Below are 16,849 nucleotides of genomic sequence, written 5' to 3' on the forward strand. Positions count from 1 at the left end.
AAACTTTAATAATAACAAATAATTGTTGAGAACTGCTTATCAAAGTTTGCACTGTTGTCAGGCCCCATCCCCAGGCCCCCCCACCATGGTGTCCCACTTTACCAATGTTAAAATCTGGTCACCTTAGACTAGAGCCTCTCACCAGAAGACCCTCTTTCTTTCTTCATCCATCTCAACTTGCTGCTTGGGCTGCCAGTGGCCACTGACCTTCACAGGTGATCAACTATATGTAGTCACAGTAACAATGTTTACTAGCATATATAGCTAACCAACACTGAGACACACACAAAAAGTGGTATCTTGGGGGAAATGCAGAGTTTAAAATCCCTACTCACCACTGATAAGTAACGTAGAACAAATACTTTAAAAAGAACCACTCAAAATTTTGCCTGCACTGTCCTGTGTGCTGGTTAACATGCTGTAGTGTCTAATTATTTTCCCCTTTCTCACCCTTTGATGCCTTCTCAAGAGGTCGCCATCTTTGCATCATAACCTGCAAGAAGTTATAAAGTGCTTCTATCCCAAATAAGAGTTGATGGTACTGCTGAAAAGACTGCTGTTAACCATTCACCCAACAAGCCATCTACTATACAGTGTCCCAAAGGTGGCCCCTAAAGGCACCATACACAGGGGAAGTGGAAAATTGGTATTACGATTATGTAAGTTGTTATTTACAAAATATTCACTATAGAATTTTACAAAATATTTACAAAATATTCTCTATACGTTGGCCACCTCTTTGTAAAATTTTATAATGAATGTTTTGTAAATAAAGGTACAGTTAACTACAATATCCCATTTCCCTATGTGTGGTGACTTCAGTGGGGGCCACCTTCGGGACACTCTGTACCACACAGTAAATGCTATTCTGTTGGCTGTTCAAGTCATACGGTTTTCCTTCTCTCCATGCAGAATACCACAAAAGATTCAGTTTAACACTGGTCACTAGTCACACATGGAGGTTCCTCCTATCTTTTCAACTACAGTGTCCATTGTATTAAGAAAAGTTGCTGAGTAAATAAGGCTAAAGAAATTTACATTTTATTCTCTAACTAGATATCCCTAAGATCTCAAGTATTGAAATAAAAATGAATGACCCAAGCAGTGCCCATACCTTAGCAGGGCATCGGCTACATACACTGAGGCTGATGGTTTTGAACCTGGCCCAGGCCAGCTAAAACAACAATGACAACTGCAACAAAAAAAAATAGCTGGGCGTTGTGGCAGGCGCCTGTAGTCCCAGCTACTCAGGAGGTTAAGGCAAGAGAATGGCTCAAGCCCAAGAGTTTGAGGTTGCTATGAGCTGTGATGCCACGGCACCCTACCGAGGGTGACATAATGAGACTGTCTTTAAAAACACACACACACACACACATATATACACACACACACATTCATATATATATGAATGACCTACAGAAGGGTTAGCTCTTTCCTTTTTTTTTTTTTTTTTTGAGACAGAGCCTCATTCTGTCACCCTTGGGTACAGTGCCGTGGCATCATTGTAGCTCACAGCAACCTCAAAATCCTGGACTCAAGTCATTCTCCTGCCTTAGCTTCCTAAGTAGCTGGGACTACAGGTGTGCACCACCACACCTAGCTAACTTTGTTATGTTTTTGGTAGACACAGGGTCTCATTCTTGCTCAGGCTGGTCTTGAAACCCTGAGCTCAAGGGATCTTCCCACATCAGCCTCCCAAAGTGCTGGGACTATAGCCAGCCAACCAATCTGGCTGGAAGGGTTAATTCTTAGCAGCAGTTTTCAATGTACTATGTGTGTGCAAAAAGTAACGGAGAAACACTATCAGTCCAACTTAGACAATGACCTGAACACATTTTTTAAGATTTTGAGACTGTATCTCACTCTACCCTCTAGGCTAGCTCACAGCAACCTCAAACTCCTGTCCTCAAGTGATCCTCCTGCCTCAGCCACCTGAGCAGCTGGAACTACAGGTGTGTACCACCATGCCCAGCTAAGCTAATTTTTAGTACAGACAGGGTCTCAGTCTTACTCAGGCTGGTCTCTAACTCCTGGCCTTAAATAATCCTCCCACCTCAGCCTCCCAGAGTGCTAGGATTACAGGTGAGAGCTTTGATGCCTAAGTATATTTTTTTTAAAAAGGTTCCTTCACAACATTTAAAAATAGTAAACAGTCAGTGTCCCTAGCTCAATGGTTAAGGCACCGGCCATGTGCACTGAGACTGGTGGGTTGGAACCTGGCAAGGGCCTGCTAAACAACAATGACAACAACAACAAAATAGCTGGGTGTTGTTGCAGGCACCTCTTACTGAGGCAACAGAATCATTTAAGCCCAAGAGTTTGAGGTTGCTGTGAGCTGTGATGCCACGGCACTCTATATAGGGCCACAAAGTGAGACTCTGTCTCAAAAAAAAAAAAAAAAGGAAATAGTTCTTTATCAATAAATTTAGCATTGCTACCAGCCTGCAAAAGTAGAATATCAAAGATAAGACAGAAACAAATAAAGTAACTAATGGCCCAGTAATACCTGGAAAGAAGTTTTCTACTACTTTCAGAAAAATAAGTGGTTCTCAGTCAGGGGTGATTTTGCATGCTGGTAGACATTTTCTGGCTGTCACAACTGGGAGAGTACTATTGACATTTGGTGGGTAGAGGCCAGGGATGACACTATACTTAACACAATGCATAGCCAGCCTCAACAATGAGGAATTTTTTTTTTTTTTTTGAGACAGAGTCTCAAGCTGTCGCCCTAGGGAGAGTGTCATGGTGTCACAGCTCACAGCAATCTCAAATTCTTGGGCTAAAGCGATTCTCCTGCCTCAGCCTCCTGAGTAGCTGGGATTATAGGCGTCTGCCACAATGCCTGGCTATTTTTGTTGTTTTGGTTGCTGTTGTCATTGTTTAGCTGGCCTGGGCTAGATTTGAACCTGACAGCCTTGGTGTACGTGGCTGGCGCCCTACTCACTGAGCTACGGGTGCCGCTTGGGCCAAAATGTTAATTGCACAAAGGCTGAGAAACCCTGAAAAATGTAATCCATAGCTAGAAATATCTTTTTTTTTTCTTTTTTTTGGTGAATATTGGTACAGTGAAAGATAGTCCAGGTAGTGAATCACATTCTAAGAGATACTAAGAGACTATAAAATAATCAATAAAAGAGCTATTTTGGAGGATTATAAAGACTAGAATTTATGGCTTGGTGCCTGTGGCTCAACTGGCTAAGGTGTGAGCCACGTACACCTAAGGTGGCGGTTTAAATCCAGCCTGGGCCCGCCAAACAACAATGATGGCTGCAACCAAAAAATAGCCAGGCGTTGTGGTGGGCGCCTGTAGTCCCAGCTACTTGGGAGGCTGAGGCAGGAGACTTGCTTGAGCCCAGGAGTTGGAGGTTGCTGTGAGCTGTGATGCCACAGCACTCTACCCAGGGGGACAGCTTGAGGCTCTGTCTAAAAAAAAAAAAAGACTAGCATTTATTTAAACTAGTCTGCATAGGTAAGGCACGGTGGCTCATGCCTGTAATCCTCTGGGTGGCTAAGGAGGGTGGATTGCTTGAGCTCAGGAGTTCAAGACCACCCTGAGCAAGAGCAAGGCCCCATCTCTAACAAAAATAGGAAAACTACCAGGGTGTTGTGGCGGTTATCTACGGTCTCAGCCTTGGGAGGCTAAAGGAACAGGATCAATTGAGTCCAAGAGTTTGAGGTTGCTATGAGCTGTGACACTACAGTCATCCATCCAGGACAACAGAGTAAGACTCTGTCTCAAAATAATAATATAAATGAATATTTTTAAAAAATAAAAATAAAGTGATCTGTACAAAGCCACACCATGAAATGGAGAAAAAAAAGCCAGTCACATTGTTCTGGATAAAAAAGGATTTACTATAGTTTTTTCCATAAAGTTAATTGTAAAATATTTTTTTTTCCTGAAAGTTTTAAGGTCTAAATTCAGTGAGGATACAAATTTGAAACCAGAGCCCTGAACAATGACTGCATTCTCCAATAGTCACTTGATTAATTTAGCTGCTATAAATGCTAAAACTATAAAAACACACACACACACAAGGAAGGGCATAAGGAAAAGCTCTAGAAACTGAAAAAATAAACAGTTTTACTTCATGCCTTCTGCTCAGTCCATAATAATTTAGTTTTAAAATGCTCATCAAAAGCAGTTTCTGAGAACCCAAAGCTAAAAAAAAACCAACCCAAGGAATGTAAAAGTCAGGAAAGCATTTGTCAGATTAGTGTCAGAGACCTTTGTGAGGCTGATGCCTTTATCCTCTGCATACATACGCCTATAGTAATTCACTTAGCTTTAGCATTATTGCCACTGAAGGTAATTTGGTCCATTTTTACCTTTTTTGTATATCACCATTGTCAATTATTTACTGTGAGCACGCTCTGTACAGCATATCATGTTTGGAAAACTGTAAATATTACTTTAATGATTACAACTGTATCTTTCTCTTCCTTTTTTCTTTTTGAGACAGAGTTTCACTATGTCACCCTCAGTAGAGTGCTGAAGCATCACAGCTCACAGCAACCTCAAACTCTCGGGCTTAAGCGATTCTCCTGCCTCAGCCTCCCAAGTAGCTGGGACTTCAGGCGGTCGCCACATCACCTGGCATTTTTTTTTTTTTTTTGAGAAAGAGTCTCATTCTGTTACCTTGGATAGAGTGCCATGGTATTATAGCTCACAGCAACCTCAAACGTGGGCCCAAGCGATCCTTTTGCCTCAGCCTCCCAAGGAGCTAGAACTATAGGCACCTGCCACAACTCCTGACTTTTTTTTTTTTTTTTTTGCTATAGCTGTCACTGTTGTTTGGTAGGCCTGGGCCGGGTTCAAACCCGCCAGCCCCAGTGTATGTGGCTGGAGCCCTAGCTGCTGAGCTACAGGCACGGAGCCTCTTCCTTTCTTATTTACCAAAATTTAAATGAATAAAAAAATGACTTCATAGAATATGGACACTGTAAACTCTCAAAAGTATTAAAATAGTCTTGACTGAGAATGAAAACTTAACTTTGAGGGCAATTTTTCTGATTTAAAAAAAAACTCAACAATCATAGCTGTTTTTAAAATTCAAGAAGGATCCTCAACAAAATGCCTGATTCAACATTATTGATTACTTTTCATATGAATAGTAATAATCACTTTAAAAGCTTTAAGTAATCAATCCTAATTAAGCAACCCTGTTTATGAGAGACAAAAATCATCTCTCAAAACTAGTCAAGAATATCATGGTTTTCAAAAAAGTAACCGCAAATACATTTATTTATTAATTGAAATATTCTTTTAACATAAAAGATTTGGTTTTTACTATTCTTTTAAATTACTCCGGACTTTATCAATAGGCTCAGGTGTTAAATTTAGGAGCAATGACAACAAATCCCTGAGCAAACAACTGCTGTAAGTGAGACCCCTTCTTTGGAATAATCACGGATAGTTGTCAAAAGGGAGTCATAACAAATACACTTCAAAATTCCATTAAGAAGCTGGACAAGGCCTGGTGCAGTGGCTCACGCAGGATTACAGGCACTCTGGGAGGCTGAGGGTGGATTGCATGACCTCTTGAGTTCGAGACTAGCCTGAGCAAGAGCAAGACCCTGCCTCTACTAAAAATAGAAAAAATAGCTGAGCATTGTGGCAAACACCTGTAGTCCCAGCTATTTGGGAGGCTAAGGCAGGAGGATCACTTGAGTCTAAGAGTTTGAGGTTGCTGTGAGCTGGGCTGATCCGAACGCAATCTAGCCTGGGCAACAGAGTGAGACTGTTTACAAAAAAAAAAAAAAATCCTAAAATTTAGCGGGGGGAAAACAGAAATTGGACAGAAGTAAAATAAATAAATCCATTTATACACATCTCAAAGGAAATTATAATTCTAGCCCTTACTGGATGGTACTTTGCTAAAAACCAAAAATCCAAAAACCAAAAAGAGTAAAATAGTATTTTAGGTTTCTGAAAAGGAGAAATGATCCTCAGTAAACAAAAGCAAAATGAGAAAAACTGGGTCCATTATCCAGAGATTACCAGGCATCTGATAAACAGAACTTAAGTAGACAGACTTTATGTAAATAAAGCTTCAGAACTATACACAAATTTTTTACTGCCTTTACTTCACTTAATGCAACTTTAAGATGATCTATTTGAAGTTAAACATATTCTTTTGAACCACACCTCCTCTTTTTAAAGGTGATTTTTCTTGGATCCCAGAAAGCATCAAATCAATCTTATCTACAGTGCAGGCAGATGGATTTCTCTAAAAACCTCAGTTCTGCCAGTCTTATTTTTCAAGATCAAATTACTTTTACTCATGTGTTGGCTCTCCTGAATTAGGATAGGTAAATGCTAACTCAAAGAGATCATGCTCCCAAGTAAGAGACCTGTCCTTTATAGCATCTACAACTCTCAAGAAAACAATGCAGCAAAGTCTTGCCTATTTGGGGTCCAGTATCATTAATAAAATCCAAAATCTAAGCTATAGTCTGATCCTTCTTATTGCTCTCTCTTAAATATACTACTCTCCCCCTTCAAAAGAAAATGAATCTTTAAATGTTTATGTTTTAACTTTGCACTTCAAGATCAATTTTGGAGAATAATTTATGCATTCGTCTTTAAGATACAAACAACACCCATAGAACAGTTTTCATTAACCCCACAAAAAAACCCCTCAAACTTCATCTTAATTCAAATTCAAGTTATAAACATTCTATTCATGAATAACAACCTACATTCTTTTACAGGAAATGACTATTGCTTAAGGTTACAGAAATGCACCCTCTGAACAACTTTACCGATGTCAAAATTAACCTCAAATTTTGGGGGAAAAAAATCAGAAAGTCACACTAATTCCTACTAATGTCCTTTAAAACCTAAGAAATGTAAGTCAGCTTTATGTTCTTTTTCCCTCTATCCTAAGACTTCAATTTCCACCTTTTATGGAAAGGAAATAAACAACTTGCTTCCTGTTCAATCACTAGCTTACAGCCAGTCTTTTACACATCACAGAACACAACCCGCCTCCTCCTTTACTTCTCTCAACTGTCTCTTATCTTAATTTAAACTTGTTGAAATATGAGACCGTTTGACTACACTAATGCTTTCCTATGAAATTTATCTTACTTATTTCAACATTAAGAATGCAAGAGATGTCAAGCTGTCCATAGATTATTTCTTATTCCCAACATTTTTAAATTAAATGGTTTATGTAACAAAGATTTAGTGCCCACGAAAGTGAAAATTTGATTTAAATTTGATTCAATTTCAAAATATTGAAATTTATAGGAAACAGTTTAATCTTCTCTTGTATACGACTGGCAAAGGGCCTCCCACATCACTTCCCTTTCTCTTCTAATGACATGAAATTGTAAAACACCTTAAGTGGCTATCAATAAAAAGGATTACCTTTTTTTAAGCTAAATATTACTTTAACCCTATACTTTCTTTTAAAAAGGGGATGCCTTAGCAAAACTAAGTTAGATGAATTCTTTTGTGCTTGGATGAACAACAGGAAAGCACAGCCTCCAGGCCTTTAGGGAGGAACCTTGTCCCTGCAGCCCTGCTCTGATGTGCTTGGGAGATAAGGCTCCATAGTGACACTTAAGGAAAGGCCTGTTCACATTTGAATTTCTGCATTCCTCAAGAACAATTCATGGCAATAACTAACTTTGCAGAAGAGCTACATGAAAGCTTTGGCCAATGAATGAGGGTCATCTGCTCTTTATCACAAGGGTAAACCTCATCCTGGCCAGTTTCTAACCTTTTAACCCTGTGAATTCCTAATTTACACATGAATAATGGAATTCTTGCCTAGAGTGCAACTTTCAGCTTCTAGTTCCTATGTTTAGAAACCAAGACTTGATTGCCTGTGTGTTAAAAATCTAAAACTTGCACACATTAAAGTTTTAGATTTCCAGGTACTGTACTGTAACACTTCTGATGTAAAAGATGTGCTTGCTGACAAAACCTTTGACTAAGAAAATAAAAAGAACATACTTGCACCCTGCTGTTGTAACTAGAAGAAAACTAGCTTTAGAAAGAAAAAAAACAGAATGTCCACTTAATGCCTATTCTCTTCCTGTTTAATAGGTATACATCTTTACCCTGAATATGGGATAAAGTGATATGAACCTCCATCATGAGATATTATTTCTTAGACATCAGAACTAACTACAGAATTCAAAATCTCTAAGAAATTCCATATTTCTCAAGAAAAGTTTATACCACTATGTATTTCTTCTTTGAAACCAATAATACTGAATGAATTTTCCTAGCAAAATACCTCTTCAGAGTGAAATAAAATGTGTATATAAAGGACGTGTTCCTTAACTGATCACAGTTGGTATTTAATAGCAAAGCTGTGTTAATCTATATAGTTTTATTGGTAAGTTTTGCTACTTGAAAAAATATGAAAACTACTTCACCCCCAATAGCCTTCAGAATGATTCACATGTAATTAAATACTTATTATTAATGATATTTATAAAGGCACAAAAATCTAAAGATATTTTAAAAGCCAGTACTAACATTTGTTTGTTACATCCTATCACACACTGTTCAGATTTTATTTATGAAGTTAGAAAGCTCTGTGTGTTTTCCAAAGTGTTTCTGGGAGCTCAAGAATTCTGTCAAGCTTCTCAGGAGGTCCTGGAAACAACGTACGGTCATGACAAATGCTTCATCTTTTCATAGCTTACTTGCCCCCCTCCACTCCCCACTCTACCCCTGAAAAATAATACAAGTTACAGCCCCTGGGCATGAAAACAAAAACACAAGATTCTATAAGCCTGAACAGGCAGAAAAACTATAACTCTATAGAACAATTTTACATTAGACAAAAACTAAATGAAACATAAGCATAAAAGTACATTATCCTGAAAATAGTACTGTACATAAAACTAATACTGATTAGCCAATGACTACAGCAGCCAAAAAAAAAAAAAAAAAAAATTACCAAAAATCTCAGGTTTATGCTATTGTTTGTCAGGAGTAAGGGTAGGGCTAGAACTAGAAACTTGTCCAATTTTCTGATATTTCAAATAAAATTATCTTTACTTGCAATTTGTTTTCTGCAATTAATCATTATTGCAGAGCAATGAAACGAACTGCTAATATAAGGGTGGCATAAATATGGCCACGAACTGTTAATAATAGTTCAAATCACCTAAAATTCCTGCCAATACCTTCCCAAATTTCAACTGTGTGGACAATGGGGAAGCTATTTCCTAAAGATTATGCCTTTACCTCAAGAACTCCTTCTTCCTACTGTTCACTTTATAAATGATCATTTTTAAGTACAGTGCAAAATCTTTTGTGGATTAGCAAAAGCATGCAACTAGAATGCCTATAAAATGACTTTTAAAACACAGTTTTGTTTTTCAAGATTTAAAGAGTCTATTGTAATCCTGAGTGCTGCCTATTTGCTCACCTGAAGAGGTAAAAGCCTCAGTGGGAACCTGTCCCTAGGCCTATCTTTGTACTCCAAAGGTATCCAGTCAACCACCAAGCAATGGATCACTTGAACAAATGGTTGATCTGATGAGATTGATAATACAAAAGAAATCATTAGATAGCAAACTTTATGATAACTGGGGGTGGGGAGAAGCAGACCTGGTTAAGTCCATTATGCATGTATGGAAATAACCTTACTCTTTTTTTCTCCCAGTAGGAAACGACTACGAATACTTTGAAGCCTTGAAAGTTACTGACCAATGCCCTCTCTTACAATTAAAATGCAACATAGATGATATAAAAGCAGTCAGAGAAATGGAAGCTGGACTGTAAGAAAGATTTAGCACTCACTGGGCCCATGGACAAAGCAGAAACATTTGCTTGTGATTGTTTCCATTTAATCACTAATTTCCAAAAGATGAGATTTTACAACAACTTTTGTTATTTTGGCCAAACCTCTACATTCAATTCTTCCTATAGTGTGAAATATATGCTGGAATTTATATAAAGCCATGTCCACAGGTTTTATTTTACTTGTAATTCTAAACCTAATTTGATTTCTGTTCTCAGTCACTCAAATGATATATGTATTTTTCTCAAATTCCCCTGCCTTATGTAACACCAACTATTATCTCCAGTAAAATTCTTAAGGTATGCATAATTTTTAGAGTTATAATATTAATAAATCAAGAAATCATGTGAAAATGCAGCAATTAAAAATGTCAACAACCAAAAACACTTACTTGATAAGGTAAGATGAGCTTTTTGACTAAGAATGGCTCCGTATTTGTTCATTGCCAAGCACTGATAAAATCCTTCATCGGATTGCTCTCCCCGCCTGCCTTCCACCTCACTGATGTACAAAGAGCCATTAGAAAGAACCTGGATCCGTTTACTTTCAGACACTTTTGCTCCGTTTTTCAACCATGTGACCTTAATAGGAACTTCTCCGTGAGCCTGGCAATCTAAAATGACTGGGTCCTTTCTTGTGACAGTTACATCCTGTGGTTCTTTTATAAAATATAGTTCGCTAAAGCACCACACTCCTATAAGGCAAAAGGGAGAAAGGCATATCCAGAATGACAGGAAGAAAATCATTTCTTAAGACTATTTAAAACACATAAGGCAAAGTTTAACATCTTAAAAAAAAATCAATCTAAATTTCAGCAAGTTAGAAAAATTACCTTTTACAACATCTACCCTAAAAGAACAGAGATTTCAGTAACTTCTATACCTTTTGAGAATTGTTCTCAAGTTCTTTGGTAAAGTTTCAAAATCTTCAGCAAAACTCACGAGCACAAGCTGTCTGCTTCTTTTACAAGCTTGTCAAAAAGATCTTGAACAGAGTAAGTCGTAAAAGTCTAATTTTACAAGAAATCATTAGCAAAACTCCAACTCTGTGAACAAGCAACTTTATTTCCTCATCCCTTGAAGTGTTTTTGGAACCCTTGGCACCTACTTCTTTGGGAAGTGCGTTTATCTTTTGTGACAAATAACAAGTTTGCGGTTTTCTATCTGCCTTTTGAAAGGAGAAACTCAGTCTCCTGTCCTTGAAAGAAATCCATTTACTTAATTTCTGCAGAGCAAGCTCGGTATTTAAAGGACAAACAATAGACTTTGAAAAGTTGGTAACTCTTGCTGCTTGTACTCAGTGGGTGATCGGATTAGGAAACTTTTGTTTCACTTTTTTAGAATTACCAACTGTTGGGAAAAATGCGTGACTAATTGGTCCTTACTGTCTAATAGGAATAGGAGATTGCTTAATCAACCAATACACATTTTTATCAGAGCAGAGGAAAACCTTTATTCTATGCATACACATTGCCACTGGCCCCACCGGGATAAAGCATCCGATGACCAGTTAGTATTCTGTCACCTCCTGCATTTAGCGCAAGGTCTTGCATATGGATTGGGACCGAAGGGAGAGGGGGGTGAGGGTTCATCTTCTGATCGTTTTGAATCCATGATTACAAATCCCTAGAGATAATTTCTCCGTTTCTCATCAAGGCAGCTCCTAGGAATCCTCACGCTCTTCGGCTCTCTAGACTTCCCCTAATACATGCTCAGGGCGACCCGATCCCTAACAGCCCCGCGCTGCATGGAACGCTCCGGAAGGCGCCCATTGTGTTTCTGAGCCACATCTGACTTTGATCCTTTTCTCATGCTAACAGAAACTAACCCTTCCAGAAAAAAACGTTAAGTCAGGCGTTTGTAACTTGTAAGAAAATAAAATAATCCATTCTCCCAAACACCTCTTCTATCCGCTCCTCCCCCCCACCCCCGCCCCAACTCATTTTACGCTTTCATCTCTTTGAGGAAACCAATACCGACGCAAGGGAGGGAAAAAAAAAAAGTCCAACCGAGTTTGTGCAAGGCCAGTCTGGAGTTTGAAGGAAACTTTAGCTCCGTACACACCTCAAGCCCTGCCCCAAAATACCTAGCTGCAGGAAATAAATTCTATTTATTCACCTTCCTTCCCAGCTTTGGGCACTTTTCTCTCTCCTCCTCCGGGGCACAAATTGGCCGCACAACTTCCAACCCATTCCTCTTTCCAATTCCACCCTCCCATCTCCTCCTTGCTCGCTCTGGATCAGGGGATCTGGGAGGATTAAAGGTGCTGACCTGGACTGTGAGTCCACCCATTGCCTCCCGCAGCCCTTAAAAGTGGGGGAACCCCCATGGCAAAAAGAGGAAGCCGCGTGGAACCGGGGCGCCCCCTGCGCAGCGAGGCTGCCACTAAGGAAACAATATAAATAAAGCCACGTGCGGCCGCAGCGGCCCCGGCGGGCAGGCGGCGCGGAACGTTGGCTGGACCAGGAGGCGGGGACGCGGCCGGAGCCGGGACAATGGCGCGAGAAGGAAAGGAAGAGACTGGACAGCGGCCGCCAGAACCCCGCAGCCCGCGGCGCGCGGCGGGAGGGGCGCGCTTCGGGAGAGATGCCCCAGCCCGGCTCGCGCGCTCGCAAAGCCCGCGGGCAACTTGCGCCTCCGGCTAGCGGCTCCGGAAGGGCCGCAGAGAGAGAGAGAGCGCGCGCAGGCACCGGTGGTCAGCGCCACTACGCAGGACCCCGCCGCCGCCCCCACACCCCGTTTCATCTTTCCCCATCCCACTCGCGCTTGCTCCCGCCCCACATCCGCAAAAGACACGCAGGAGAAAGCGCGCCCACCTGGAAGCGGGCCGAGGAGAAGCAGCAGGAGCGCGCCGAGCAGCATCCCTGGCGGCCGCAGCCGGGCGAGCGGTCGCGGAGAAGGCGCCATTCAGCGAAGCCGCGCGGGCATGCTCCCCAGCCGCCCGCAGCCGCTGTCCCCTGCCGGTCCCCGCCTCCGGCCGCTCCCTGTGCCGCGGCTGGACGCGCGCAGCCTGGGCTTCCCGCTCCAGCACCGGCGTGGGCGGCGCAGCACGGCCGGCGGCTGATCCTCTGGTGGCGGCGAGGCCGGGGCTCGGACACCGGCTCGCGCGAGGCGGGGGGCCTGAGTGTCCAGCTGGGGGCGGAGTGAGGCGGCGGCTGCAGAGGGCGGGGGTGGCGGAGTGGACGGCGCCGCGGCTGCCGGCCTGGGAACTACTTTCTACATCTGGCCCCTGGTCTGGGGACCGGGAGGTCGGCGCGCCTGGCGGAGGGAGACGCTGGGAGGGGGCCCAGTGGCGGTCGGGTCGCGGCCCCGGGGGGAGGGGACGGGCGCTGCCGGACAATGCACCTGGGGGTCAAGCCCCGGCTGAGGGTCTCCGCCCCCTCGGCCTCCGCGCCGCCGTCTAGGACAGCGCCACAAAGGCCGACCCTCCTTGCTGTGCCGGCCCCCGAGGCCCCTCTCCGGCCGGCTAGTTTGGGATTGGAGGAGGAGGAGGCGGGGTGGGGTGGGGGGATGGTGTTGAGAGACGTGGAAAGGCCGGAGACTTCTCCCCTGATGGCCCCCTACCCATCCCCCTCCTTCCCTCACACGCCGGAGCCCTGTGGAGGGAAATCTGACTGTTTCCCACTTCAGAGATTTGTCAGCCGGACTGGAGGCATCTCTGGGTGATAAGCCCCACATTTGGGCGCTGCTCTTATCCTTCCTGCCCCCTTCAGCTGCAGCACTCGCTTAAGAACATCTCAGAAGAGTGCCCTGAAATGAACAATTACCTTTGGGAGAGACGTTTATTATCTCTTCCTCAAGTTAGTCAAGTTCTTTCATCTGTGAGAACTCTGCACACAAAAGGGCCTGTCTTGAGAGGAGAGACGAGAAGGGGATACCTAGATTCTCTGAGCTTGCTATGAGGGACCAGACTTTGCTGGGTTACCTGGTTTTAAGGTGAACAGACCGGGAAAGACACAAATGTTGTGCATTTGTTCACGTCTCCTGAAATTAATTAACCATAAGAAGTGTTGAAATATACCTTTAAAGAGCGTAATCAGCTTGCTAAACATGTGTGGATCATAGCGTTTGCATGTGGATTAACATTTGCTAATCCCAAACTAAATCTGTGGCACATGATGAGGGCACAGGCTAAAAGCTAGCCTTTCTGAAAGCTGCTGACAGAAATCTAGCTTTTGTCACTAAGGCATTACCACACTAACTGCTTTTAGCATGTTCTGGATGAAGAAAGGAAAAAGAAGCAACAGTTTAGACCTTTAGAACCTGAAGGCAGCATTATCTTCCCCTGAAGCTCATTATAATACGGCTACATCTATTTAGGAATTTCAACCTACCTGCATGTAAAAGAGTAATACCCTTAGCTGTATTGCTTCCAGAACTTTGCCTGTAACTTAGATGAATTTGAACTGTTTGTAAGCATCAAAATAAAGGTGCATTGACAAGGAAAACATTTTGAGATAATAAAATGAAACATTTGTAAAGTTTTAAATATCTGATAATTTGAATTTACACAAAATGATATTCTTGTTAGTAGTCAAACTAGGTTTTTTTTTTAAATTATTATTTGTATGACACTTTTCTTCCCCTTGACTTCCCCTTCTCCCAGATCCCTTTCAATCGACCCTAAGTGCTCATATTTCCTGGCTAAGAATTGCTAATAAGATGCGTTTATGCTGGCTTTCTCTAATAAATCAGAATAGAGCCTGGGGGAGGGGAGAGATACCAAAAAGCAAGGGAAGAACTTTTTTTTTTTTTTTTTTTTAGTGACACTTGCCATTTCTTTAACATCTCAATTCTTCTGACTTGGGTCCTTGATTGCATTGGGGAGGAATATTGCATTGCATTGAAATGAAGTAAGATAATGTAATAAGATTAAACAACCTCAGGCTGCACCTGTGTCTCAAAAGAGTAAGGCGCGGGCCCCATATACCAGAGGTGGTGGGTTCAAAACCAGCCCCGGCCAAAAACTGCAAAAAAAAGATTAAACAACCCCATGAAACTTTTCTGATCTATACCTACGTATATTTACTGTTCCATGTTAGGGAACTACTTTGATGATGTAATTATACCATATTGTATAAAATTCCAGTATACGCAATCCTAGCACTCTGGGATGCAGAGGTGTGTGGATTGCTTGAACTCCAAGGTTCGGGACCAACCTGAGCAAGAGCAAGGCCCCGGTCTCTAAAAATGGCGGGGCGTTGTGGTGGGAGCCTGTAGTCCCAGCTACTTGGGAGGCTGAGGCAAGAGGATCGCTTGAACCAAAGAGTTTGAGGTCATCGTGAGCTGTGATGTCACAGCACTCTACTGAGGGTGACAAAGTGAGACTCTGTCTCAAGAAATAATAATAATAATAATAATTGCATTTCCCGAAAACTTTTGTATATACTCACTCATTTGATTCTCGTGATAACCCAATGAGGGAGGGAGGCAGAGGAGGTATTATCTCCATGTTTAAGTTGAAAAAACTGAGACTTACCCAAGGTCACTTATTAGTAAGTGGTACCGGGAAACAGAATCCGTGTCTTCAGATTTCAGTTTTGTTGCTCTTTATACTGTACAAACCTTCATGAGTTTAATTAAACTTTTCTCCTTTTTTAAACATCTATCTCTATTGCCTTTGGAATTTATAGTATACATCTTTAAATAACATAGTGCCTGTCTTCTCAGACACTTAAATTTTCCTTTGTGTGTAACACTTGTCACATATCATGAACTTAGGCTCCATAAGCTATTTGAGTTTGTTACCCAGTTCTGGAATGCCACAGTACCTTGCTTATAGTAGGTAACATTCCAGTGGTTAAAAAGCCTGGTTCTGAAGCCAGGTGCAGCGGCTTATGCTTGTAGTCCTGGCATTCTGGGAGGCCAGGGCAGATGGATTGCTTTAGCTCAGGAGTTCCAGACCAGCCTTAAACCAGAGCAAGACCCCATCTCTAAAAATAGCCAGGTGTTGTGGTGGTCGCCTGTAGTCCTAGTTACTCAGGAGGCTGAGACAAGAGAATCACTTGAGCCTAAAAGTTTGAGGTTGCTGTGATCTGTGACACCACAGCACTCTACTGAGGGTGACAAATACTCTTTCTCAAAAAAAAAAAAAAAAAAGTCTGGTTCTGGTTGTCAGACTAAAGTCCAAATTTCAATGTTATATGGATAAGTTACTCATGCTCTCAAATCGAATCTATTTGCTGGGAATAAATGTAATACCTATGGGCTGCTGTGAAGACATATAATGTATGAAAATACCTAGTGCTTAGTTCTTTTTCTTTTTTCCTTTTTTTAAGGGACAGGGCCTCATTCTGTCACCCAGGCCACAGTGCAGTGGTGCGATCATAGCTTCTGATGCCCAGGCTCAAGTGATCCTCCTGCTTCAGCCTCTAGAGTAGCTGGGACTGCAGATGTGTGCCACTACACCTGGCTAACCTGGTACATAGTTCTATATTTACCATTATTATTATTTTGAGATGGAATGTCACCCTGGTAAGTCATCATAGCTCACAGCAACCTCATTCTCTTGCCTCAGCTTCCTAAGTAGCTGGGACTACAGGCACATGCCACCCACCATGCCCATTATTTTTAATTAAGTTATTTATCTATTTATTTATTTATTTATTTATCTTTTGAGACAGAGCCTCAAGCTGTTTCCCTGGGTAGAATGCTGTGGCATCACAGCTCACAGCAACCTCCAACTCCTGGGCTCAAGTGATTCTCCTGCCTCAGCCTCCCAAGTAGCTGGAACTATAGGCACTCACCAAAATGCCTAGCTAGTTTTTGGTTGTAGTTGTCATTGTTGTTTGGCAGGCCTGGGCTGGATTCGAACCCATCAGCTTCAGTGTATGTGGCTGGTGCCTTAGCTGCTCGAGCTGTAGGTGCTGAGCCTATTTATTTTATTTTATTTTTCTTTTATAGAGACAGAGTCTCACTTTATCACCCTCAGTAGAGTGCCATGGTGTCACAGCTCACAGAAACCTCCAACTCCTGGGCTTAAGCAAATCTCTTGCCTCAGTCTCCCGAGTAGCTGGGATACAGGTGCCCGCCACAATGCCCAGCTATTTTTTTGTTGCAGTTTGGCCGGGGCCAGTT

General features: G+C 42.0%; 1 protein-coding gene across 1 annotated transcript in view; it reads right to left on the reverse strand.

The window, feature by feature from the left end:
- The window catches only part of PRTG (protogenin), a 144,545-nt gene extending 131,866 nt beyond the window's left edge, over positions 1-12,679 (reverse strand). Inside the window, exons 1-2 of the mRNA XM_012801789.1 lie at positions 12,589-12,679; positions 10,165-10,467 (exon numbers count right to left, since the gene is read on the reverse strand). Coding sequence (XP_012657243.1) covers positions 10,165-10,467; positions 12,589-12,679 — 394 coding nt within the window. The remainder of the gene's footprint in view (positions 1-10,164; positions 10,468-12,588) is intronic.
- Between the last annotated feature and the right edge of the window lie 4,170 nt (positions 12,680-16,849).

This window comes from Otolemur garnettii, unplaced genomic scaffold (assembly GCF_000181295.1).
Source record: "Otolemur garnettii isolate 467f Iridium unplaced genomic scaffold, OtoGar3 scaffold00011, whole genome shotgun sequence".
NCBI lineage: Eukaryota > Metazoa > Chordata > Mammalia > Primates > Galagidae > Otolemur > Otolemur garnettii.